The sequence below is a fragment of the Sturnus vulgaris genome, chromosome 4 (assembly GCF_052056855.1).
Source record: "Sturnus vulgaris isolate bStuVul1 chromosome 4, bStuVul1.hap1, whole genome shotgun sequence".
NCBI lineage: Eukaryota > Metazoa > Chordata > Aves > Passeriformes > Sturnidae > Sturnus > Sturnus vulgaris.
This window is the reverse complement of record NC_142246.1, coordinates 9,361,404-9,387,639: the sequence shown is the minus strand read 5'-3', so window position 1 is coordinate 9,387,639 and position 26,236 is coordinate 9,361,404. Positions and strand designations below refer to the sequence as shown.

At 41.8% G+C, this 26,236-nt stretch overlaps 3 protein-coding genes and 1 long non-coding RNA gene across 14 annotated transcripts in view; 2 read left to right on the top strand and 2 right to left on the bottom strand.

Moving 5' to 3' along the window:
* The window catches only part of LOC106865258 (C-C motif chemokine 4-like), an 87,263-nt gene extending 84,231 nt beyond the window's left edge, over positions 1–3,032 (top strand). For 6 of the 7 annotated variants that reach the window (XM_088163076.1, XM_088163075.1, XM_088163074.1 and 3 more), the window contains 2 exons: positions 1,657–1,765; positions 1,949–3,032. In XM_088163076.1, the coding sequence (XP_088019202.1) occupies positions 1,657–1,765; positions 1,949–2,042 (203 nt within the window). In that variant the 3' untranslated portion in view covers positions 2,043–3,032. Of the gene's footprint in view, positions 1–114; positions 1,420–1,656; positions 1,766–1,948 lie in introns of those variants that run through there. The other variant, XM_088163070.1, reaches the window with a different exon arrangement.
* The window catches only part of LOC148223868 (uncharacterized), a 207,389-nt gene extending 201,799 nt beyond the window's left edge, over positions 1–5,590 (bottom strand). For 3 of the 4 annotated variants that reach the window (XR_015803008.1, XR_015803009.1, XR_015803010.1), the window contains exon 1: positions 5,452–5,590. This is a non-coding gene — a long non-coding RNA (uncharacterized LOC148223868). Of the gene's footprint in view, positions 1–3,855; positions 5,033–5,451 lie in introns of those variants that run through there. The other variant, XR_015803011.1, reaches the window with a different exon arrangement.
* LRPAP1 (LDL receptor related protein associated protein 1) lies at positions 5,307–13,973 on the top strand. The gene is made up of 8 exons (XM_014895288.2): positions 5,307–5,968; positions 8,146–8,290; positions 8,632–8,756; positions 10,066–10,186; positions 11,086–11,244; positions 11,784–11,866; positions 12,768–12,944; positions 13,261–13,973. Exons 1-8 carry the CDS (start codon positions 5,789–5,791, stop codon positions 13,324–13,326), a joined length of 1,056 nt encoding a protein of 351 aa, XP_014750774.2. The 5' UTR covers positions 5,307–5,788; the 3' UTR covers positions 13,327–13,973.
* Positions 13,974–23,132: 9,159 nt separating this feature from the next.
* DOK7 (docking protein 7) overlaps positions 23,133–26,236 on the bottom strand; it is a 58,416-nt gene continuing 55,312 nt past the window's right edge. For both annotated transcript variants that reach the window (XM_088163069.1, XM_014895287.2), the window contains exon 12: positions 23,133–24,548. In XM_088163069.1, the coding sequence (XP_088019195.1) occupies positions 24,412–24,548 (137 nt within the window). In that variant the 3' untranslated portion in view covers positions 23,133–24,411. The remainder of the gene's footprint in view (positions 24,549–26,236) is intronic.

The following is a 26,236-nucleotide window of genomic DNA, read 5'->3' as shown; positions in this document are numbered from 1 at the left end:
AGATACTCCTGTGCACGTCTCCCCCACAAAAATGAAGCATCAGGTCCCCAAGGAGGATGGTGAGTGCAGAACATCCCCCTGAGCACCTGCCAAAGCAGATTTTAGCTGATGCCCAGCTGTGCAAGCAGAGGCCTCTGAACTGTGAAAGGTGCTCTGACTTGTCCCTCATCCAGTTCCTGATATTAACCCCTGTGGCACCCCAGCACAGTTCTGGAGGTGACACTGGTGCTGTCTCCCAGCACTGTTCAGGCTGTGCCAGTGAGCTGACAGTGCCAGCAGGACAGCCTCAGTGTCCACAAGAATGGATTGGTGAGTCCCCAGAGCTGACACTCCATGGCTCCTAGCCCCATACCTCCAACAGTCCCTGGAACATCCCTCTTTTCCCCTCCCACAGTACCAGGCCAGCAAGCTGAGCCAGACAGGGAACAATGAAGTGGGATTCTACAAACTACAATGAAGAGGGATTATACAAACTTTCCCCTGATAACCAGCAGGAGCTGGCACAGTTGGCACAGAAGGTGAGGTTAGGGGTGTTCATGACCCATGCCTGGCAGTGCACAGGCCAACAACCCACCAGGGATGCTCTGGTAGCCATCTAAACCATACACCAGATCCTCATTTACCCAAAAAGACTCATTTCTGCAGAAATTAGGTATTTTGAAAGGGTACACGGTTTTATCAGTTGTTCCTGTGGCTAGTGGTTCTCACTAGCCAGGCAGCCCACTAGCAGTGCTGGGCAAGAGGTAACCAGGCTCCCCTGGGCAGTGTGGCACTGACACCAGCTGCCTCTGTGCTACCCCCTCAGGGGCTGCACCTGCACCTGGGGGCCACCTCGGACACACCACTACAGCAAAATTCTTGCTTGACAAAGGTAGGATATAATCAATTCCTAAAGACCCCAAGAATGCACACCCAGAAAGCAAGCTACAAAACTTGCTACTTCCTCCTTTTTTTCATATGTCTCGCCTTGTTCTGGTTTTTCTCAGAACTCTGGTCATGTCCCAGCCTTGCTCTCAGCCAACAGTCATTGCAGCCGTAGCAGGGCTCATGTCAGGGGGGCTTGGGCTCTGCCCATTCCCACCAGACACACAAACGGAATCTGAAAGCCGCTGACCTGTAGCCAGCACTTCCCTTTCTGCAGTTTCTTTTCCTGGTATGATACATTAATTTTCTTTCTTGAAGCCCTGTGCCCACCCAGTGGTGAGGCTATAAAAGGAGATCAGCAGGAGCAGGGGCTACCCTGCAGGGGAGAGCCCTACAGACACCCCAGCTCCAGCCTTGCTCGTGGCTCCCTAAGCCCTCCCAGCATCATGAGGATCCTTGCAGCCTCCCTGGCTGTTTTGCTTCTTGTGGCCATCTGTTCCCTGGCTGAGGCTGATCACAGAGTCTCCAGGAATGCTGCACGTTCCAAGAACGATGGTAGGTTTTCCTTCCCCAGGAGAGAGTCCCATCCCCATTGATTAGAACCTCATGTCCATGGAGAAGGCTGGGAGCAGATGGCCATCACCAGTGCAGGGACTAAGCCTCAGAGATGGAGGTTTTCAGGGGGTGTGCCTGGAGGACACAGCACAGGTGATGGCAAATCCCCTGGGAGCCACAGGCAGAGCCTCTGCCACAGTGTGGAGTCTCACTGCACCCATGTCTCTGCCCTGACAGAAACCAAAGACATCTCCTGCTGCTTCAGTTACAGTTCATCCCGCATTCCGCGCAGAATGATCCACTATGCCTACAGGACCAGCGCCTTCTGCTCAATGCAAGCCGTGGTGTAAGTACCCAACATTGCCAGGGTCCAGGGTGCACCAGCCAGGGCAGCACCCCAAGGGTGTCCAAGGGTGCCCAGGATGGGGAAGGGCATGGGCACGGACAACCAGGGTTCTACCAGCAGGACCTAGCATAGGCACCCTGATGCCCTGGTTGAGTGCCTCAACACTATTTTTTTCCCCAACAGCATGGTCACCAGGAGAGGGAGGCAGGTGTGTACAGACCCCAAGGCTCTCTGGGTGCAGAAATACCTGGAGGACTTGGAGCTTCTGGAGAACTGACTCTTCCCTGTGTGATAAATGTGATTCGTGCTAATTAAGTTGTAACTATATTAACAAAATTGTATTTAGATCAATAGAAGACAATTGTTACAGAGTGAGGGGGGGAGAGGGGTGAGACAGGATAAAAGACATCTTCCAGATGTTGGGAGTCAAAGAAAGAAGTTGGAAGAAAGTCAGATAAGAATAGAAGAAGGACGTAGGTCTGATAAGCAGCATCTAGAAATACAGCTTCAACCTTGAAGCTGTCAAAAATGGAATGATTCCAAGCATGGGACTTAATTAAAGTCATGTTATGGAAAACATCTGCTCAGTCACACAGGGCGCCTGCGCTACCTGCAGGTCACACCTCGGTCACTGATGAAGATAATGAGCCTTCATCAGAAATATGACCCTCAAAAGGATAAGAGACCCCCTAACCCATTAGTAGAGCATGCGCCGTGCAGTATAGTTACGTAAATTTTAGGAATAGAAACTAGGAGGAGCTTTCTAGAAACTTCTGTAGCCTACAGTATATAAGTGGGATTGTTAGCCTGGATGCTTTGATACGTGAGGAATGGGAGCCACTCCCCGTATCCCCGGTCGGAGGGGGGCCCCTCCCCGGTCGGTTTTGCTTATGCTTTATACGAACCTCAATTATACTAAATTACTTACTGCCAAATTTTGTATATTCTTAAATATATGCACTTTGATTGTTTCATCTCCAATACTTTAATTGTCATCTCCAATACTTTGATTGTATTCATTTTGTTACTATTAAAAACTTACTATTAAATTTAATCTTGTTGCTTGATAAATTGGAAAAAATAGAACATCACTCATAACACCTGCTTCTGCCCCCGGACAGTGGGCTCAGCCTCCAGCACGAGACATGCAGTAAGAATGCTTGAGCTGTATCCTTCTTCAAAGGGAAAATTTATTACAATTGCCATACACTTGTTTAACTAAATTTTGCTTGCCTAAATGCTTGAATAAACTGTTTGGCTTGTCAAACCCTTTGGGTGTCTCTGAAGTCCCTGCTGGAGCCTCAACATGACAGAAAGGACCCATGGGGACCCTCTTGCCCTCCCCACTCCCTGGTTTCACTGCTACCCACTGTGCAGAGTGGCCCCATGACAGCTCCCACAGTACTTCCCTCTCCCCAGCCTGGACTCAGCTCCTGCACCCCAGCATGACCTAGACATACCTGTGGGGTGACTGGCATCTCATCCATTTCTTGGGGCCCTCCCCACACAGCATATGTGGAGCCCAGTAACAAAACCCCTGGGCCAGCCAGCCCTGCTGGACATCTGTGACCAGCTCTTTGTCATATTTCCCCCAAAGACCAGAGGATTGGGACAGCCTTTGACTACCTGACATCCCCACTCCTATCTTACAGCCCCCTGCAGTGGTGGAGCTGAGGTGCCAGTGCTCCTGGGTGCTGCTGTCCCCACACATACACTCTGTGCACAGTGCTGCCAGAGGAGCAGGCAGGAGCAGGCAGCATTGTCTGTCCTCACGCCATTGCCCAGCACTGGGGACATGAGTGGGACATCTCTGCAGGTGACACCAGCTCTGCCCCTGGGCCATGCTCTGCCCTGCACCACTTCTGCTTGGGCCAGGACACACAGAACTATACCATAAACTGGTCATTCGAGGTCACAGAAGTAAGGGAACTGGAGAATGACATCCAACAAGCCAACCTAAGCAAACTAATGGTGCTGCAGCTCCTCTCTATTTCTAAAAATGTTTAGTGTAGCTCAAAAACTCAAGCAAACAGATGCATAAAGCTGTGCACAAGTATACTCAACACTAGAAGACTGAGAACCTGCTGGAGTTTATAGAGCGTAGAAGTTGAATTTATTTGCAGAGCCCCTGAACACTCAATCAGTATTTCAAATGACAGACAAGATAAAACCACCTATTCCAAAATGACTCAGTAATACATATATACATTGTAATAATGAGATTAAAAGAAGCTCTAAATTCTAAAACTGATGGGCTTCCTTCTGCAACATCAGCTTGCTGTACTTCAATGTGTACTTCAAAGCACACTTCAACTACTCTTCCATGCAATGCATAGTGCAATGCTTTTGCCCACTTCTGCAGTTCAGTCTTATAGCAACAGCTTCTAAATTAGTAACACTGAAAATCTCTTAGGAAAAATGTGAAAGAGAAAACACAAGACTTTTATATAACTTACAAAGCAAAACTGAAAGTCCAGTAAAAATTCTCTCTGGGGCACTGTTTTCATAAAACTCATTATAGTTTAGGCAATCTATTTGTTCTTATATATACACCAACCCTGGATTAAATACTGTGCATTTTAACAGCAACATGGAGTTCTTTTCTGAATACAGCTTGATTTAATTCCCTCCCAAAACTGCCTGTTGATCACTGCACTCTGGCTGGCTCCTTGAGGAGGAGACACTGGTAGGAGGTTGGCACCATCAGGACTGGCTCTCCTGCCCAAGAGTGTTGGAACCCAGAAACGTGGGAGTTTTGAGCTTTCTGACACTGACCCCAAGAACATTGCTTTTGACTTGAGGCTTCCAAATTTGAGTGATGGAGTCATGAGTGTGTAGTTGGAATAGAAGTCTGTGGTTTCACATGGTGACGGGTTTTGAATTTGAAGGTTTCATAATATAGTAGTAGGTATGGGACAAGATGGAGGGTTTTGGGTATTGTCTCCTTTTCAGTGTTCTTCTTTCTTATTCTTCATGCTTTCAGGTAGCAGTTTCTGGTCGGATAGTTAGTGCTGCACTGCAGGTCACAGGAATTTGGTTATTGGGTCAAAAGTATAAATAATGTAGGTGTTAGTTCTTTATTGGACTGTTTAGCTTTAAAAGACCTTGTAACTAGCTAGGTTCTCCTCCATTTTGCTCGCTTGTAGCTGGTAGCTAGAAGTGTTACAGAACTATTAAATCTTATCTAAAGTACAGAAAAACAACCAAGTCCGTTGGAGAGAAAGGAGAAGGAGAAAATTCGTTTCCTTCGTGTTTTTAGTCCTGACTCTGAGTGAAGAGAGAAGAAAATGAAGACAAGCCGCTAATTAAGTGGTGCAGTTAACCCTTTTACACAAGAGCTGAAGTCTGAGCACACACCACCGAGCCCAGAGCCATTCCCACACCTCATCCCTCGAAAACAACCCAACCTACGTCTCCCTGCCTTTCTCACATCCCTCCTGCCCACACCACCGAGCCCAGAGCCATTCCCACACCTCACCCCTCAATACCAACCCAACCCGTGTGTCCCCGCATTCCTCACATCCCTCCCGCCCTGGCCGCCATCCATCCCTGTGTGCCATCCCGGCTACAGGCGTCCTTCTCTGCCACCGCCAAGGGAGCACGGGGAAACCGCTCCCCACTCTTGCCTTCCGTCCTCTCCGAGCTGCTTTTCTCTATCTGTGTACTCTTGGACATTGTGCTAATACCTGAAAACTTTGTCTGATGAAAGCAGTGGCGGTCGAACCCGCTGCGGCCCCTTGTTCTCGCACAGCCGACATCAACACCGAGTGTTTGGGGAAAAACTACTCATAAAACGTGCCACGTCCAGCATATTTTGTGAAGCAAGCACTGAGGAGAATGGCACAAAGAGAAACAGCTCAAACCGAACCCTTCTGACGCTCCCCAGAACCCAAACCAGTCCCTGGATTTTCAACCCTCCTCGGCCTCGCCTCTGCTCCTCCAGCAGCGAGCTCCCCTCCCCGGCCGGGGGGGCGCGGTGCCCGCACGGCATCTCGGGAGTTGTAGTTCCCCGCGCGGCGCGACATGGCGGCTCTGTGGGCGCTGCCGGCCCTCGCCGCCGCGCTGCTTCTGGCTGCCGCCGGCCAGGCCAGCAAGTACTCCCGGGAGGCCAACGAGGGCCTGGCTGCCGGCGGCGGCAAGCGGCGGGAGGCCGGGGAGTTCCGAGTAGTGAGGCTGAACCAGGTCTGGGAGAAGGCGCAGCGGGTGAGTGGGGCGGCGCCGAGCGATGGCGGTGCGCGGAGGGGGCTCCGAGGTCGGGCCCGGCCGCTTCAGACACTCATTGCCCGTCAGGGAGATGGGGAGCAGCGGGGACCCGTGTGTGAGGAGAGACCGAGGCTGGCTGGCCCCGGCTCGGGGCTGCGGTGCCTTTTGTTGTATTCTCGGGCACGGCTGACCCCGACGGTCACGCAGCGAGCGCTCCCTCAGCCCCGCGGCTGGCCCTGCTCTCGGGACAGGGATGTGTGCCTGAGTCTTGGAGGTGTTGGCTGCCCGTATTTAAATACAGCAGCTAAAGCACCTGCCCAGCAAGTGGGAGAGAGAGGGGAGCCTCTCGTGTGCCATGGATCACCTGCGGCTGGCGCAGAGCTCGCTGGTTGAATGCTTTAGCCGTGCTCTTCGGGACTGTGGTGCTCTCGGCTGTCTGAAGGCGGTGGCCTCGGTTCCTGCTCTGCATGGGGCAGAAGTCCCCTACAGGAGAAGAGGGAACCCTCCATCCTGGTGTTTGTATCGCCTACATTCACATCAAGTGATGTAAACAAATGCAAGAGTACCGGCAGATGGGTATCACCATTCCCAGATGAAAGCCTTGATTTTGACAGTGATACTTGAGTTTCTCTCACGGTGGACTACAAAAAATATTTGATTAAAGTGAAAATACAATCAAGTTATTTAATTGCAGTGGAAATATTTACTTAGAACTAAAAAAAAAAACCAGCTCCAACAGGAGGAGAAGAATGCACTGCACATATCCCCTTAATATTGTGGACCATGGGAATTAGGGTCATGACTGGCAAAGGTTCAGTTCTTTCAGGCAAAGAAATATAGTTAATATTAATTTTGATATTCTGCATCAGGGCATCCCTGTACATGATTAAGGTTTTTCTTTTACTTTAGCACATACTAAGAATGATAAATAAAGTGGTTTCTTCTAAGTGCTTTTTTTCTGTAAAGCAGTTCTCCAAAAGTAGATGGTAAAGAAGACAACAGGGACACTCCTTTGCTTTGGTATTAGAGGGATCAGAAGTTTTAATGTGTTCTATAAGTATTATATTTACCTGTGATTCTAACTACCCTAGATTTTGGTAATTTCAGTAAGCCAAGTGCAAGATGCAGAGAAAAATAGTTTAAAAATCAAAATAATTATATGCAGTGGCACAAGATTAATTAATAGGACAGCCTGTGATGGAAGCATAAACAATAATGTGGATAGTTTCCTGAATTCCTGTCAATAGGAAGTGCATTAGATCAAAGTAATGACACTTTTCCTAGTTACTTAAAAATAACCTACTGACACACACAAAGGAGTGGCTGATTCTTTTCAGTATCATTCTGGTGTTTAAAAACGATACTGAGTTCTGAGTCTGTGTTTATTAAACATGCTAATTCCTCAATGAAAATGAGAATTTTTATAATGTCTAAGCTGGTTTTAATGATTAAAATAAACCTCCAATAGATAAACATCCTAGGACTGAGGAGCCCAGGTGGTTTCAGACTGGATTTGAGCTCCCAGGAGCTGGGTGCACAGTAGTTGCAGGAGTTTTATCACCTCTGGACTCCTCACTTCACCTTCTGTTTATTAATGAAGTATCGAGATGGTTTGTTACATTTCTTTGTTTTAAACTGAATTGCTAAGGTTAAAATCTGGAAGTTCAGGATCAACTCACAGCAGTGCTGCTTAGCCAACCACCTATTAGTCATTTTTCCTGTTTTCTCTGGAGCTCACAAAATTTCAAGCTGACCTAGCATTCATTTAAACTAATGTTTGGGTTTTTTCCTATCTTCAGCCTCAGTGTCTTACCTTTTTTTTCCTAGTATGTCAGAGAGGAATACCTCTAGGTTTTGTATGTTTTAATGCACATAAACCACGTTAAGAAATTATCTGAGAAATTTTTTTTTCATTTTGATCATAGTAAAAATTGCTGATGAAGTGACTCTTTGACCTGCAAGACCACACTCAGTGACCTGGTAGACTGAAAAACTGTACTAACCAATAAAGTTTTTCAACTCTCTATAACAATATGGTTGGAAGATGGTCCATAAGAAAGCACATGTGGTGGCAATGGCATGTTGTTTGAGAAGAATTGCTGTGCCGTACTGGTTGTTATGTATCTGTACTGGTTCCTGAGGTAGCTCTGAAGCAAACTTTTCTCTGTTCTTGTTAGCTCCATCTCTCTGCTGTGAAACTGGCAGAGTTGCACAGTGATCTGAAAATACAAGAAAAGGATGAGCTAAGCTGGAAAAAACTGAAGGCTGAAGGGCTGGATGAAGATGGAGAGAAGGAAGCCAAGCTCAGACGCAACTTGAATGGTAAGGTCTGTCCTGGGAAGAAAGGTTTAAACTTTGCATCGACACATGCATGGTTAGTCACTTGTGTTTAAGCTATTAAATAATAGGTTGTCTTTCTGGATACTGAGCACACAAGGAGTTCTGTGGAGGTCAGCAGGGAGCTGCAGGAGCCTAACAGAGTCCTTTGCTCCCAATAATTTCAGAAGAGGTCATTGAACCTGGGACAACTGTGTCTTGAGCTATTAGCTTCTCCTCTGTGAGCTGCAAAGTCCAGCTCTGCAAGTTGCAGATGTAGGCCATCTCTCACCTTCCATACATCCGCAGCTGGTTCTCATGTTTCTGTATCTTCTATTCCCTTGCAGTCATTCTGACTAAATATGGAATGAATGGAAAGAAGGACTCTCAACTAGTTGATACCAACTATATTAAAGATGGCACAGAAAGTGACGCACTAGATGATCCAAGACTGGAAAAATTATGGAGCAAGGTAAGATTTCTAGGAACTGGAGTGTAGGAAATCAATGTTTCTTCACTGAACTCTTAGCTGTGTCTTCTGAGACAAGTCTTCAGACTTGGAGATAGCTTTACTACTCTTTTGTTAAGTACTGACCAAACTGCCTTGCTCTTGCTCACATCTTCATGCCCTGAGAATCTGCATTCAGACCATCCAGCTGTGGCAGGTTGTCTTGGCAGATAAAACACTCACCTTAGTCTGAAGGGTGGAGCCTGGGTCCCCTGAGGTCAAACAGAGTATTTCCTCACATTTCCCTGAACTCATGACTTCCTTAGTGTGACTGTATCTATGGTGTTTTTCTCAGTTTTGTTATTGGGGTTTATGGATGTTTTTAAAACGGTGCATTTAAAATAGAACCATTTTGAAGACTTGTCTAGAAGTGAAATGTATTGTGGAGAAGGGTTTTAAAAAAGGATTTTCTCAACCTAGTATTCAACTGAAAATTTCCAGTATTTGCATTCATTTGCATAAAAAGTGGAAGATGTACTGTCAAGTTTGAGAAGTTAAAACTGGCAAAGTTATAATCTTCAGAAATTAAATAATACAAACTTTAAGAAGCAATTAGTCAGGTAAATCTAAAGAATTTTCTCATGAGTCTAGTACAGTGGTAGTAATGCAGAAAAAAATATTTGCTGGACTTTAAAATGTTACTGTAACTAAATACAGCTCTGGCAAAGAGCATGATGTCCTGTGCTTTGGGGAACAGTAAAGTGCAATAGGAGAAATATTCCCTAAGTTAAAAAAAAGGGGTCTAAATAGGTCTCAAAAACATTCACTTTTGATCAGGCATTATAGCAAGTATGCCACCAGATTTGTGGATAGTGCTCCAGGTGTGTGAGCAGTGCTTCCTTAATAGTTACAGAGCAAGTGCAGTGATAAAATCTTCATATGCTAGTAGAGTAAGGTGAAGTAAAGACTGTGTTTAATATCAGGCTGCATCTCTCATGCAAATTCCCTTACAGTTGTCTGTGGAGCTCCATGGCCCTTATTTCTGTATTAAATTGTTTCCCATGGAATAGAAATGCTAGACACCTTTCACTGGGTAGTCCATAGCAAGTCCATCTTTATAAGTCTGATGCAAACTTCTTTTGACATGATTAAAGGCATCTTATCCATCAACATCTAAATCCTGCCCACATACAAATATTAAAAGATTTTTTTTAAAAAGATCTAAAGAAAAGCTGCACTTAATAATTTTCTAAATGTGCTGAGAAGTGGGAAGACGTTTTGGCAGTTGAGGGCACTTGACCTGGAAAGCACAATGAGCTCATGTTTCTTTCAGGCCAAGACCTCTGGGAAGTTCTCTGATGAGGAGCTGGATAAGCTTTGGCGAGAATTCAAGCATCACAAAGAAAAGATTCGTGAATACAATATTCTGCTGGAGACTGTGAGCAGAACAGAAGGTGCCTGAACATTTCTCTGGTGTTTCAAGATCAGTACAACTCTCTTCTCTTCCCATTGTTTCCATTGCTTCCAAATTTCTTTGAAACTCCTGACATTTCTGTCAGAACCACTTGCAGATGCTGGCATTTTCAGATACTTCCTGGGTTTAGTTCGACATTAGCTGCCAAAATTCTTACCAGCTAATGAAAATGTTGCCATTTTTGTTTTTTGATTCTGCCTGCATTTCCTGCAGGGATGGTGCCATCAGATTAACGATGGCTGTTGTAGTTTGCAGGAAATTATGCAGCAAGCATAAATCCAGTGCTACAAAATGGGGTTCTGAAGTCTGCAGAACATGCATGTTTCATCTCACCAGCAGGGAGCCCAAGAGGAGATATTGAATATCTTAGGCACCAAGCCTGAAGTTTATTAGAGCATCAAGGATCTGAACCCATCTTGCTATACTAATCTGAGCTAAAATTGGAGAGCTGAAGAATTCTAAAGCTGATAGTTTGATGTTTGCATTACACAGTCCAATCTGGAAGCTGCTGAAAATCATTTCACCATCAGATGTCTTGGTTCATTAAATGTCCAGGGAAGAACTCATTAAACATCCTTATCTCATTTTCTTGGGATATTGCTGACCCAGGAAAATAAAAGCATTTCCTTACTATAATTGGGTGGCTAGTAGGGTTATAAGGCATTTCTGTAACATCACCCTCCAGAGCACCAAGGGACATTGATCTGAATACTGACCTGCAAAAGGAATTATTTCTTAAAATCTGGTTTTGACGCTTTATTTGCACTCAAATCCTAAGAACTTAGCATCTTTTATTCACCTCAGATTTGGGGGATTTCTGGAGTTTTTGACCTATCAAGATTTGGCCCACAATCAATAACACTTACTGTTCTTTGACAGATATCCACAAAAATGTTATCAATCCATCTGAGGAGAACCTGGTGAAAGAGGAAATCTTGCACAACAAACACAGAGAACTCAAGGAGAAATTAAGAAGCATCAATCAGGGCTTTGAGCGTTTGCGTAAAGTCAGTCACCAGGGATATGACACAACCAGTGGTATGATACAGAGGGGTTTGTGCTTATTTGGGACCCATTTTGTTTCAAAAAATCAAAATCGGTGGGCAAGTGAAAGGGTATTGTCACAGTATCACAGTGCATCGTGTATCACAGTGGGCTGAATCGATACAGCCAGCCAGTCCTATTTAGAACCAAACCCTGGAAGCCTAATGGAAGGATACAGTCAGTGTGTTAAGAGGATAGTTCTGTCTTCCATGCCCCCATGAGAAGGGCTATTGCCCCAGGAGGACAAGTAAATGAGACAACATGCAGGGGAAGCAATGCCTTTATCCAGTTCCTCAGGTTTCGGGTTTTTTGCTTCCAAAAGCCTACTTGTTTTACCTAGTACTAGTATCTAGTTTTATCCTGTACTTGGCTGCTTCTCCTTTTTCATCTGTATAGATCTATTAGAAATGCAGTGCTTAGTGTCTCTGTTCTTAATATATATATATATATGTCAGAAAGCATCTCTTCATCTTTCATTGAAGGTGGGCATTAAAAGCATCCAGGTTTTCACTTCGTTATATGTGTTTGTTTAGAATTTGAAGAACCAAGAGTGATTGATTTGTGGGACATGGCCAAATCAGCTAATTTCACTGAGAAAGAACTTGAATCTTTTCGGGTATGTAGAATTCCAGTGACTTCTCTTGCAGAAAGTTATTTTGCCACATAAAGAAACACACGATGTTACTCTGATTGCAGCCACTTCTGTATTACCCCCCAGACACCTTAAAAAAAGTAATGCTGCCTTTTTAATAGTTCAAATATATAGACATGCATGTAACTAATCATATGGTGATTCTGTTATAATCAGCAGAATGAAAACTCTGAATCCTCTCAAAAGAAATGTTGCATATTTTGAATCTTTGAAAGATCAGACCCTGCTTCTTTGTTGCCAATGCACCAGATTTACCCTTCTTACCCAATGTCTTAATTAATGTCCTTGGAAAGCACTGTAATCTGTATACCCAGCAATTTCCCTCTCATGCCCATCTCTTGTACTGTTAACTTCCCATGTCGGAGCTGTGTTGAGCTGATGCAAAACTATTGTGATAAAGACTGCTTTTCAAGGAAATTATATAGAAATTAATTCCTGTGCAGTTCATACCATTTTTATTCAACTCAAGTTGTATACAGAAAAGATTTGATTTTTTATTAATCTGACTCTGCCTGTTAATAAGATTTTAAAAACAGGGGTTTTTTAAGAATTTGTGTCTCTCCCCTCAGTCTACTGTTCTTATGCCTGAAGTTTTACTTGGTGTTCACTGCTCTCATCTCGCAGCACCTCACAGCCACCCATAGTCACCTGTTGAGGACTCTGCAGTGGGTCCTTTTCAGCACCTGCTTTCAAAATCATTAATCTGGTGGTGATGGTAATGGATTGTCCAGACATTCTTAAGCAACAGGGAACTAAAAAAGCTTCCTGTGCCTGACTTAGTAAAGTGTCATTAGGAGTGTCTTGGCAAGAGAAAGGAAGGCTTGGAAGGAAACTCCTCTGAAGCTGTATGTATTTGTTATCTTAGGAGGAGCTGAAACATTTTGAAGCAAAAATTGAAAAGCACCATCATTACCAGAAGCAATTAGAGATTTCACACGAGAAACTGAAGCACGTAGAGGGAACTGGAGATAAAGATCATCTGAACAGAAACAAAGAGAAATATGCCATGCTGCAAGAAAAGACAAAAGAACTAGGATATAAGGTCTGTATAAATCCAGTGTTACATACATGTTGAAAGTTTAACTCAGTAGCAGAGGGGAAGTAGATTATCCAGTGCTGATTTTTCATGCAAGCTGAATGACTTCCAGAAGGGGAGTTCAACACACATCTGTTCTCCATGTTTAGTACAGCATACACATAATTGTTTTTTATAGGCCTGATTCTAAAAGGCCTGAAATCTTCCTGCTTTCTACTCTTTCTGTTGTTACAAATACTCGTAGCAGAATATGAATATATTATTATATTGATAATTTATTGTCATCCTGAAATTTGTTTCATGTGTTTTGTTTTCCTGGTAGGTGAAGAAGCACTTGCAAGACTTATCCAGCAGAATCTCTCAAGGTCTTCAACACAATGAACTATAAAAATTTGTTCTGCTTCATTGGATCAATTTATTAACACAAAGCTATTAATGTGGTTTTTTGAACAGGGCTTACCAAGGAGTCCTTCTGAAATAGTAAGGATTGAACAGATCTGTCCTGTAAGATTTTTGTCTATTTAATTACCAATTTTGTATTTGCACTACCAAATTAAATGATTAATTAAATATTTAGGTTGCACATCTTGGATCATATAAATCTTACATCTGAATCAAGTAGCAGCCTTTGAAATAATCATTTTTGTCAAAAGGAAAAAATATGTGAACTCTCAAAGGATTCCTGCTAGTAAAAAATTACTAATCTTAGGTAAGGTATTCTGATCAATGAAAGCAAACACTGAGGTACAGGAAGGTTAAACTGAGGCCAGAAAAGTCTTAATTTCAATGATTGGCCTGTTACATTTCCTACTTAAGGTAACAAAAATATTCTACTGACTTTGAGCAGTGTCTCAGAGCTGCCCTGCTGCACCGTATATGAATCTTTCATGTAAGAGGGGGAGGGAGAGTAAGGAGGGAACAAGTACTGAGGTCAATTTGCACAGTTTAGTTATTGACTAACACATGTGTGTACAATTATCTTGTTCATGATTGCTTTGGTTTTGCTACACTTGGTCATTAAAAAAATCAAAACAAGGTACTGCTGAGGTGTTTTTTTCACCTTCCCTTTCATATAGTGAGAATTAACTAGACCTGTTTCTTGAGCATGTTGCTAATTCCTGTAATGTTCATTCACACATTAATTTTTAAGAGAGAAGGGGTAGCTTTACACCACAAGGATGTGTTTCTGTGTTCTGAATAGGCAGAAGGATTTCTAAAGCAGTTTATCTCTGAGTATATATTCCAGTGCAATCTCCAGTAAAGATTATTATCACTTCCCCTTTCAAGACCAGATTCTTCTGGTCAGAACTTTGGCAGACATCAGACACGTGGGTTGAAATTGTCCATAATAACAATGCTGACCCTTTATTTCAAACAAAAGTTTCAAATGAAACTGTTCCAGGAACAAGACCAAGATGCAGTGTGAGTGAATGATTACAGCTACTTGATTGAGGAGCTCTGTCCCTCACAGATGGCAGTGCTGAGGTGTGCTGGATCAGGCAGCTGTCCTTGAGCCTTGCTCTGTCTGCCTGTTCCATGAGAAATAATGAAGAGACCCATTCAGTCAGAATAGGCCACTCGTCCTGGGTCATCATGGGTTAAAAGTAACATGATTCTGTATTTAAAAACTGTATCGTCATGTGCAAGTGATCTGAACCAAAACTGTGGTAGCAATCTTACTTTGAGATTTTCTTTGAAGCTGGATCTTTTTTTTTCTTTTTTTACTTCTTAAATTTAATGTAAGCTGAGTTATTTATGTTCCAGAGAATCGTTGTCCATCACAATAATAGGCCATCACTAATATTAACAATCTCCTTAGAGACAGTTATGTTCATGTAGTTTATGGTAATACCTTTGGTTGGCAAGCTAAAAAAAGTAAATCCAAAAATAGCTACAAGCCATTTATGAGAAAACTGCTTTGTTTTTTTTTCAAATGCTACACACTATTTCTTCCCCAGACTATGGCTTTAAGGGCTGTTCAGCTTCTGTATCAGAGCAGTAGCTGTATTACCTTATGAGTTTGTCTTCATCAATCCCCTGTATGCAGAACAGAAATGTATTCTCTATTATGTTAGAAAGCAAAGACTTCACTATGTTCTTCAGTTTCCCCTTTGGCAGGGTGAGAACTCAGTCTGTGAGCCAAGGTCAGATTGGTGGCTGTAGCCTGGGTGTGGAGGGTCCCACAGCACTGGCCCCCGGGTGAAGAATTTGGACACATGCAGTAAGTACATCAGCAGAGGAGAGGAGCTACACAAAGCACGGAGCCACTGCTGCTGAGGAGTCCTGGCTGGGTTATAGGGAATGGAGCAGCTTTCCTGGAGCACGTTCAGATCCTGCTGCTGGGGGAGATGTGCTGCCCACGGGAAAGCAACAGATCTCAGCCTGCACTAAAGGTAGCACAGCAGCTGTGTGCTGCACACAAGAGGGCACAGCACAAAGCTGGGTTTCTTCTTCATGTGTACCTGAAGTAGAAAATGCTTATCCAAGAATTTCTGAAGAAGTGTGGAATAGCAGAAGGTGGTGGATTCACGGAATGAGTAACCAGGGTCTGATCAGTCACTGAACAAGAGCAGAGGTGCTTCAGCAGAGGCTTTAAAGAGGCGATGGCTGAACCAGACGGTGGCTGTGCTGTGTCTTTACCTACTGCACCATGACAGTAAGTGGGCTCAAAGGCCAGGTGGGCTCAAGCAGAGAGAATGCTTGGCAAAGTACAAGAGGCTGACAAAATACTTAGATGTCACAATAATTTAAAACTGGGAACAAGTCACAGCTCAACAGAGGCAAAGGTTGGAGATGGGGGTCAGCACAGTCATCTCACTTCAGTTACTGAACAGAGCTGTTAATGAGTCATAGGGCCGAAAGACTGGGCACACAAACCTAGAGCAGAACAAAAATAAAAAGGCTGTTGCTGCCCCTCTACCCAACTTTTCCCTGAAATTGTCTGTGGTTACAACAGCATAAGGGAAAACACGAGCAATAGTTTCTGTTCCTTTCAAGGCTCCTCAGGGCTTTCCTTGCTTTTTAAGATTTGGTAGAGTCTAGGGAGGTGTAAAGTCTGATTCTACTCTAGTTTATATGGTCTGCACCTCACATGCATCAATGTATATACAATTCAGTTCATTGTTGCAGTTTTAATCCTCCAAAGGCTGTTCATGTAGTCAAAATAATGAGAGTGGATAGTGTTTGAGACATTAAAGGTTTAAAAATAACTTGGGTCACCACTCCTGTGTTTCTGTAAATAGCAACAAAAATTCAAAGCCAAGAAAAAAGATATAAATGAAATATACCTACACTCCTGTAGCCTGTGAGAGGTGAATAATGGAGCTCATAGGTTGCATGGAAGAGGCATCTGAAAAGGAAAGAACTAACACTTTTATACAGTGATTGAATCTTCTCTTCCTTAATAGATGCTCTAACTGATCATTTTGTAATTTTTCAAATTAACGAGTTTTTAAACAAATCTGAGAAACAATTTGAAATACAAAAGCATGAGCAAAAGAAAATGAGAAAAGAACTGCATTTCTTAGGAAAAGAAATAAGAATATTTTATAGTCAGTCAAATTCTGCCCTGGAAAGAACCTCAGTGTAAGTAAACATGTCAGTGACTTCATGTAGGACAGATTTTATTTTTTAAAAAGGGGGGTGGAAGGTGAGGAAAATAAATACATAAGGCATTAAATGCAACAAAAATAACCAAGTCTTTCTTTAAAAAAAGCACATCCTACATGTTGGTACAGCAGCTAAGAGGGCATCATTCTACCAAGCAGATAAGGAACAGCCCTGTAGCAGATTGATTGTTGCAATAATTTCCCCTCTCCCCTCCCATGGGATCCTGATGAATGATAGACCTGGCAGGAGCAGGAATATTTAAATGCACAAAGTAGAAATCATTTCAATTTTGTCAGGTGAAGTGCCATCTGCCTTTTCAGATCTTGTTTCTGCAGGTAGGGATCCCTGTGCTCAGGAGCTGGTGGGAGCAGGATCCTTGGCTGGCCTCTCCTGCTTGCTGTGTGTCCTGCTCTCCTGTGGGGTTCCCTCAAGCCAGGGTGAATGCAGATTAAAGTAAAAAGCAAGAGACAGAGAAACCACCTTATCTTCCAGAATGTGCTGCCTCAACAGCTGATCTTGGCTGAGCATTTACCAGTAAGTAGTACACAGGAAGTTCTAAAATATATTTTAAATATATTTTTTCATTCCATTGCATTTAATGACAATAGAAGAAATAAAGTAATTTAAGTCAATAAATAGAATAGATTATTGCTTTCAATACAAACAGACCTACCTTTGTAATGGAGAGCTGGGTGCTGCATTTTCTTTATACATTATGTTATCTAACAAAGTGCTTCTAAATCCCAGAACCAACATTTCCAAATACATCATACAGTTAACATGTATTTCAGTCCATTCACCTAGCACCTATTGGGAAGCAGGATGTTAATCTACAGAAAAAAAAGACTGCATGGATTTCTTGTACTGGTATCTACAGGCATAAAATGGAAGCATTCATAAAATCTGTCCAGTAGAGCCAAAATAAATTCGTAATTTTTCCTCCACAGTAAATATTTCAAGTTGAGCCATATTTGATAGAGCAACAGTTGCAACCAAGTGCTTTTACCAATAGCCCTTCAAGCACTTTCATATCCAAATGTTCAAATATATTATCCCACCACTCAACAAAAGAGCACTCTCCTAAATCAGAAAGAGTGCACAGATATTAATGCTTAATATGTGAACTTTGTTCCTTCACTGATGCATTAATTTAGCACAAAAGCTGTCAATTTTCATAAAACCATTTCAATCTCAAAGGTTGCCTCTCAATAACTGGTCTACTGTAGCTTAAATGTTCCAATTTCTGTAGGCAAACTGAGTGTTGAATCTCTTTGAAATAAGCCTCCCACTGAAATAAAACACTGTTTAATGTTCTACAGTTGTAATTGTCCAGGAACTTTACAGAGAAAAGGGAGCTACACTATTTTAAAAATAAACACACTGAGAACTGGAAACTCGCATGTGAAAACCAGTAGTTTACAATGCCTGGCATCAGATTCTTTAGTCCAACTTCAAAATTCAATTTCAAAAAGAGGTGTGAACTAAAACCATTAACTAAATGGTCCTTCAGTGGGGAAAGAGTCCATTTTCCAACCATTTCAGATCCAAGTTCTGGGTCTCACATTTACATTTGGGATGTTTATGTCTTAATCAATAATTACATTAACCTGTTTGCTGGTGTCACTAAACCCTTGCCACCAAACTGTTGTTTCAGGCCTTCCACAAACTGACCCTCATTCTTTGCAGAACTGCAAAACAAAGTTTTTATTCATTAATATCAATTCAGGACGAGAACATGATTTTCCAGAGATGTTCTTAGGAATTGTTTTCCTTCTCATTTTAATGCCATATATACAAACAGCTGTATTAGAATTTTTGAAAGAACAAAACAGTCAATGTAACCAAATAGGATAGTCAGAATTCCAAATCAAAGTGCTGCCACAGTATGTGTCTGGCATTACAGAAGGAAGAGGAGCGACCCTGTTTGGCCACAAGCATATAATGAGAAAAACATGAATTTTCATCACCTTCCAACCTAGGAACAGAGCAACTCACTTTGTTCAGCTTTGACTACTTACATCAGAGACAGAGCAGGGTGCAGTGAGTTTGGCAGTGTAGCTGCTTGGCCACCAGATTTTCTGTTCTCCAGTTGTTGTGTCTCTTCCTGCAATGCTTAGAGCAAGCTCCGTGCTGATGGGCAGAGGGACAGGGTTCCCATCACAGTCCACACTGCAGATGTGGCCAGCTGCAGGCTGTAACTTGCACCTTGGCAATTCCCCAGCCAGAGCAGCAACAATGAGAGGGTCTAAGCTTTTTAAATGTTGCCACTGTAAAGGGGAGCTTGGCCAGAGGAAGACATGCTGAAAAGTATTTGGTGTCTGCAGATCTCCAAAGCAGCACACCCGGGGCTGTCACTGCAGGAAAGGCGTTCCCACTATTGCTTATGGTCACTTCTGGTCACTTCTGGTCACTATTATCATACATTCACCATAGAAAGCACAGAGACAGCAAATCCAAAATCAAGTCCTGGGCTTTCAGCAGACCTGATCCATCTCTAGCAAACACCCCAGCCACTGCAAATGACACCGGTGCTGCTGAACACAGAATCGGGGACACCCTCCTCCCAGCTCACGGCGCTCTCTGTTTCACAGCACTCTATGCTCTCTACACACACACATCTTCTGGTGCTGCCCTTCTGCCAGTGCTGGCAAAGGACACCTGCTGCTTTCTGGCTCTCTGCTGACACCTACCTACTTCTTCAAATTCCCAGGAAGATACTTCCCTGTGCTCCAGCTTGTGTCCAGTACTGCTGGCTTTTGGCAGTAAAAGAACCAAGTATTACAGCAGCCAAGGGCAGGCCATGGGGTACATCCTCCAAATGTGGCAGAGACATGAGGGAAGATGAAGCTCAGTGATTCATTATATAATAAAACTCCAGTATCCAAAGACCAGGTTTCTTTCTGAACATCTAATCAGCTCTATTTTCTGTATATGGACTATACATAAATTGCCAGCTCAGCCCACAGATGGGTAAAATTTAACTTATACAATAGCAGATGCTATGGATTTTTATATTTATTTATTTTTCTTTTTAAAGATTTCACAACCATATAATGTAGAGAAAAATTACTGTCATGCTAAATCTGCTTTCTGATCCCACCCCCCCCACTGCATATTCCTCAAATAAGTTGACACGTATTATTTCAGTAAAATGGTAATGTTACATACGCCTCTGTGTACACAGTGGGATAATAAATTTGAATTATTTCTAGATGCTCTGATGCAGGCAAATGTTTGAAAGTATATAAGTTTTAAAGTTCACTCACCCTTAAGTTTTTATAAAATTTAAAGTTCAAATGTCAGCTGCACTTTCCAAAACCTGCTCACTGTTTTACAAAGCTATTCCTCATATAGGAATCCAGGTCAAGATTACATATATTTTCCTGTCACTTATATCCCAGCCCTTCAGAGAAAATTGATAACCGATTTATCAATAACCAACTGATATCACTCACAGTGAGGATGCTCTGAAGCCTGACATCTTGGGATGGGATGGGATGAACAGGAATAGAATAGAATAGAATAGAATAGAATAGAATAGAATAGAATAGAATAGAATAGAATAGAATAGAATAGAATAGAATAGAATAATTGCAATTGGGAGGGAGCAGTATCAACCAACTAATCCCCCTGACTGACCAATTCAGGGCTGACCAAAAGTTAAAGCATGTTACTAAGGGTATTTTCCAGGTGCCTCTTAAGCACGGAGAAGCCTGGGCAAGAATCACCTCTCTGGAAGCCTATTCCAGTGTTTGACCAGTCTCTTGGTAAAGAAATGCTTCCCAAAGTCCAATCTTAACCTTCATGGTGCACTTTTAAATCATTCCTGTACATCCTACCTGAGCTCAGCACCTTCTCTGCTTCCCCTTAGGAACAAGGTCACCCTCAGCCTCTTTTATTCCAAACAACACAAACCCAGAGCCTTCAGCCTCCCCTCACAAAACTTCCAGCCCTTTCACCAGCTTTGTTGTTCTCTGGACACATTCAGGGACTTTCCCTTGTTTCTTGCTTATGAGGCCAAGCACTGCACACAGCACTCAAGATAAGGCTGTACCAAAGCTGAACACACATTCACCTCTTTTTCCCAGCTGTTTGTGCTGGGTGCAGACCTGCTTCTTACAAAAATTCCTTTTAATTACTTTTAACTCTCCCAAGCTTACTCTGCTTTGCTTGTTCTAATTGCTGTATGAGATTAAACTGACATTTCCTTTCAACCTAGATTGTAGAACATTGTTTATATGATTGGTCAAATGAGAGCTGAGGATCTTCTCAAAGAAAAGGTGATACAAAAATGTAACAGCATTGTCATCTTAAAGAAAACTCCATAATTTTAACAGTAACTCATAAAATACTGTGTCTTTCTCCCACAGTTATTTCAGCAAGTATGTGTCTTATTCCAAACTAGACAGACTAGAAGAGAAACTTACCAATGGCTGCATGTTCTAGCATCTCACAAAAAATGTAATCACTCATAAGTCAAATTCAAATCTAGTTTTCCAAGCTACACTAATTAACACTGTTTTGTTTACAGCAGAGAGAGAAAATGAGGATTTTTTTCCAAGCTGTTTGCTAAAAACAACTCTCAGGGCAGATTTTCACAAACATTTACATGCCTGAAGACATCTACTGGTATTTTCCACAATTAGGTGCTGGAGTGCCACTATTTGCATTGTTGGGAAATTAAATCCCTCCAAACTCTAGCCCTCCATCCTGCAGCATGTTACCTTGGAGAAGATTTTATCACCCAAATATTTGCATATAAAACTATTGCATAGCAGCTTATGAACAATGCCATAAGCCCTACTGAGGCAGCAGTTACTTTTGGCAGTAGGTCTGTCAGGAAGGAAGAGGCACATACACAGCACAACAATGCTTATGCCCAGCCCTGCACTCACTGACAGCTTTTTCTTATCACCAAGAGCACTTCTGCCACGTTAAAGCTCTTCAAGAACACCTTACAGAAGTACCAGCCATATTACATTGTTTTATTCTTCTGGTAATTAATACTTTGTGCTCCTGGTAAAAACAGGACTCTGATAGAATGCTAAATTAAAAATTAGAAAATCCTTGCTTTTATTGTCAGAAGTTACAAGTTGCATTTATTTCCAAAAGTGTGGGAGATATTTTGATTTTTTTTTTTTTAGCAAAGAGCTCTGAATCTGGACTCACATCCCATAGAAATCACAAGCTATATTTTAGACCACTCATGCACTGTTTTATGCAAGGTGTGTGAACAAGCACAAGCCTGCTTGTAGAACTATGATTTGATTCCTATTACCCCCAGTTCACCAGTGAAGCTGAAGGCACATGATTTTATTTATTTAGGAATAAAGATTTCCAATTCTGTGAGCTCCTGTTGTGCAAATGAGAAAGCTCTAATTTCAAGCCTGTAACTTGACAGGGACGTATGACCTGCAAGGTACTACCAGAACAACAACCAACCACTTTTTAACAGATGCAGAAGATTGGTTTGGCCTCCTGCTTCAGCTCCTAATATAACTTAGTGCATGAGAATATAAAGTGAATTTAAAAACTAAGTGAAAGTCATCTGTTCGATTTGTCCTATTCAAATGAAGTAAAAATAATTTAAAAGAAACAGCAATTACTATGACATACACAAACACATGTGCACAGAGAACCATGTGCATGCACAGATTCACAGCCCTGCTCAACCTGAAAAATACATTTTTTAAAATTGTGATTCCTCTGTGAGGCCAGAAGCAATCTGATGACCTTTACTATTGTATCAAATCCTTACCCATGCTACAAGTCTCAGATTTAATGCAAGCAACATTCAGAAAGACAGCCTTTGTAGAGACCTTGGCTAATATATTTTCCTGGTAAACAGATTTTTGCAATAGAAATATTACAGTTTCATTATACATTGTCATGAAAAACACTGCATTTCCGTGCATCAGTCAAGCTATGCTCATCCTAAACATTAAATAGTCCCAAAACAAGAGATTCAACCTCCAAGTCCTCCAGTGGAGGATCCTTGACTGAAGAACAGTCAGATAAACCTGGTCCCAGGAAGCCCAGGCCATTCCAGTTGAACTGAAATTTAAAAAGCAGATCACCACTGTCCACTTGTCAAAGAAGAATCTTTTAAACTTAGAATCTCATAAGAAATATCTCTTTTCCCTTCAGAAATGTGCCTGGTGGATGGTTCAACAGAAAAATACATCTGAACACAGGACAGATAAGAATGGGAATTATAAACTCTCAAACACTTTTTTTTATTATTTGAGAGATTTCTGCTATTTCACATTACTATTGAGGCTACATTCAAATAAATTTACAGGTTAAATTCTGCCTCAAAAATAAAACACCTCTCATTTTAAGTCACTTAGTGAAACCCTCACGGGCACAAAACTTCCGCCCACCAATAGAAATTATAATGCATATCTAGAATACGGAATTTGGCTGTAATATTGGATCTTAAGAGGACACAATCAAAAAATCATAAAACCCAAGATACCAAGATGTCACTCCCAGTAGCTTGTGGAAGCCAAAGCTGATATGTTATCAGAAAAAAAATTGTTTTCTTCATAAGTACATTCCTTTGTTAGTCTAGTGTCACTGACATACATTTTATATAGCATTTTATTTAAATAACATTTTATATGAGGACAAGAAAAAGAACAGAAGAATTACATAGACAATACAGTATGGGAAACTAAGTTTTGAGTCATAAAATCTCACTGTACAAAAGCAAGAGGTGGCAGACTCGTGGTTAAGCTTATTTTACAAGATAAAATCCTGTTGTGCCTCAATTCTGTAGCATCTCTGGAGACATCATCCTCTTACACAGAACTGGTTTTATGCTACTTAGGGACAGCAGAGAAATATTCAATAAAGCTTTAGATTTAAGGTGGATGCTGGTTTTACATTAGGAATAGTTTTTGTGACATAAAGGACTCAATTTTTAAAAGTGAATGTTTCTTTTGAATACTTTGGTTTTAAAATATGCTGTGTGAGAAAACTGAGACCTGATTTTTCAAAATGATACATGTGCTTAACTCCAGGAAAATTGCTAACAATTACAGGTATCCAGCAACTAAAAAATCAGTCATGGTTTGACCTAGGCTTTTTAAGAACAGAAGCACCCAAATGCCCATTCACATTACTGTGGTTTATAGACACAATTAAATAACTTGTTTGTGTGCTCTTGTCTGTTTGCATGCACATGTGCATCCCTGACACTACAGCTTTTACATCTGAGCAACTTCAGCCAAAGCTGCAGGACTTGGTGAGGTATAAAACTGCATTATCCATAGGTATAGTTGAGCATGTCCATAAATAAGCACATAAGTTGAAAAAAAACTGTACCTGCAAAAAGAGCAGGCACCGAATTTTCTTGCTTTTGTAAGAGTCCATTGATATATTAATAGAAGTTCCACATATTTTATACACTCAGATATATACATATATTGTATCAGTAATGTGTGCTTACATACAGACATATGCAAACATATGTGTACACTTACCACAGACACACTCACATTCCCTTATCTACACACATTCAAGTTCTTTATTTTCAAAGAAAATGCCACCATTTAATAAACACTGAAATTGGTTCCAGGTCCGATTTTAGAATTATAGAAAACGTTAACTTACATCTGTCATTGCATATGACAAAAAATCTGGACTTTACAACCAAATTCAAATAAAAGGAAAGACCAAACACACCCCTCATGGTACCAGCTTTCCAATTAGGAATCAAGATATCGGAATGAATCTGGCACTACTGCAAGAAGCAATGGCAGCGTTGTGTGTGGTTTTTTTTTTTACAATAAATGTGAATCTTTTTGGAAGGCGAATTAGTACGAATTTGTGGTGAGCACAAAGTTCTTTCCTGGACAGGTCACTGCTGGGCTCCTTTCTTCTTCTGCTCCAGCTCCTGCAGGCGCTCCTGGCGGCCCTGCGCGTGCTGCGTCCCCACCTTGTGCGCGGTCTCGGTGGCCGCAATGTCAATCTGGGCATACCGGGACGAGCCACTCCCTGAAACACCAAACAGAATCCTCCTGAGTCAAAAAGCTGTTGTGACTCTTCTCCACAGTTATCCTGGATTATCTTTGTCCAGTCTTAGAGAAGGCTGTATAAAGGGAGTAAGGGGAAAACCGCCACTAAAACAAAACACCTCGAAAGTTTGTTATCTGCATATTCTAGTTGTCTGGCTCTCCTCAAATAAGCAAATGAACCACTTGCATTTCTGCCCCAGGTTCAAATCTGCACCCCTATTACTCCCACTCAATGAAAAAAAACTGATCTTGGCTCTCCCACTTCTGAGAGGCTACGAGGCTACAAATCACACCTGGTATTTGAACAGACAACACTTGTGGCAGCTGGCACTGGTCTTTGTCTGGATTATGCACCCTGTGAATGTTTACTAGAGCAACCACCTTCAGCCTCACACAGAATGACACTTTAACTCGTTCTTCTTGGCAATGGGGGAGGCAGAAGCTGCTCAGTCTGTTAGGCAGTAAAATACTTTTCTAAGGCTAGAGGCTAGGAAAACTTTAATATGAAAAAAATAAAATATTTATGGTCATTACAGGGACCTTTAAAGTTACATCATTTGAGACTGGGAGGGTAGTTGACATTAAGGAAAATTTGTAGCATTTAACTGTTCATTTTTAATGCCTTGATTCAATGTCTTTAAGAGAAAATATTGCTTCTACATTTCAACATGATGTTGTAGAGAGAACTACATTAAGGCCTGGGAGAAGCTTAGAATTACATGATGAAAAATCATAAAAAATTTAAAAAGCAACAGGAAAAGTGCTAGCATTTCCAAATTAATAAAATTTCTGAAGTTAGAAATATAAAAATTAAAATCTTTATATCTGAGAAGTATACATGGAAAACCCATCAATATCAAATGCCATATTCTGATAAGGGGCTTGCTGTAGCAAGGGCTGCATCTCTAAATAACAACACATGGTAGATCTATTGCATGTTTATGTGCTAACTGCCCAAGGTAAGCATTAGAAGTAAAATATCTAATCCAAACAAAATAATGTTTTTAAAAAACAACAAAAACATTAAAAAAATAAATAATTTGAATTCTCTCTGTAGCACTTTCACATGCCCTCATGGAGAGCAGATAGAAGAACACTCTGTTCTGTTCTGAATCATTTGCTGCATAGCTGCAGAGCCAGTGTCTTCAGGAGCAAGCCCTGTACACCCACAGCCCTGTTTCTGAAGCCAAGAAAGAAAAATGAGGTTAGTCCTAATATGCAATGAAAATCTTGAGAACACAAGCAAATTACTGTCTTTCAAACTGCAGAGTTTGAAATGTTCACTTTAGAAGGAGCGCACATACAATCACCTGTCAAAGAGATGCAACATCTTATAGAACTTCATTACTCAAAAATCTTTTCCAAGAAGAGATGCCAATTTAAAAAACTGCCTCAAAAACATAGTAGGGTTCAACTCCTCTGTTAGCAGAAGCCTGTGGGTATATCATGGAATCATTAAGGTTGGAAAGACTCCAAGTCATCGAGTCCAAGCTTTGACCGAGCACCACCATCATCTAACCACAGCACTAAGTGCCACATCCAGTCATTTCTTAAACAGTTCCAGGAATGATGATTCCATCACTTCCCTGAGAAGCCTGTTCCAATGCCTGACCATCTTGTCAGTGAAAAAATTCTTCCTGATGTCCAACCTGAACCTCCCCTTGGGCA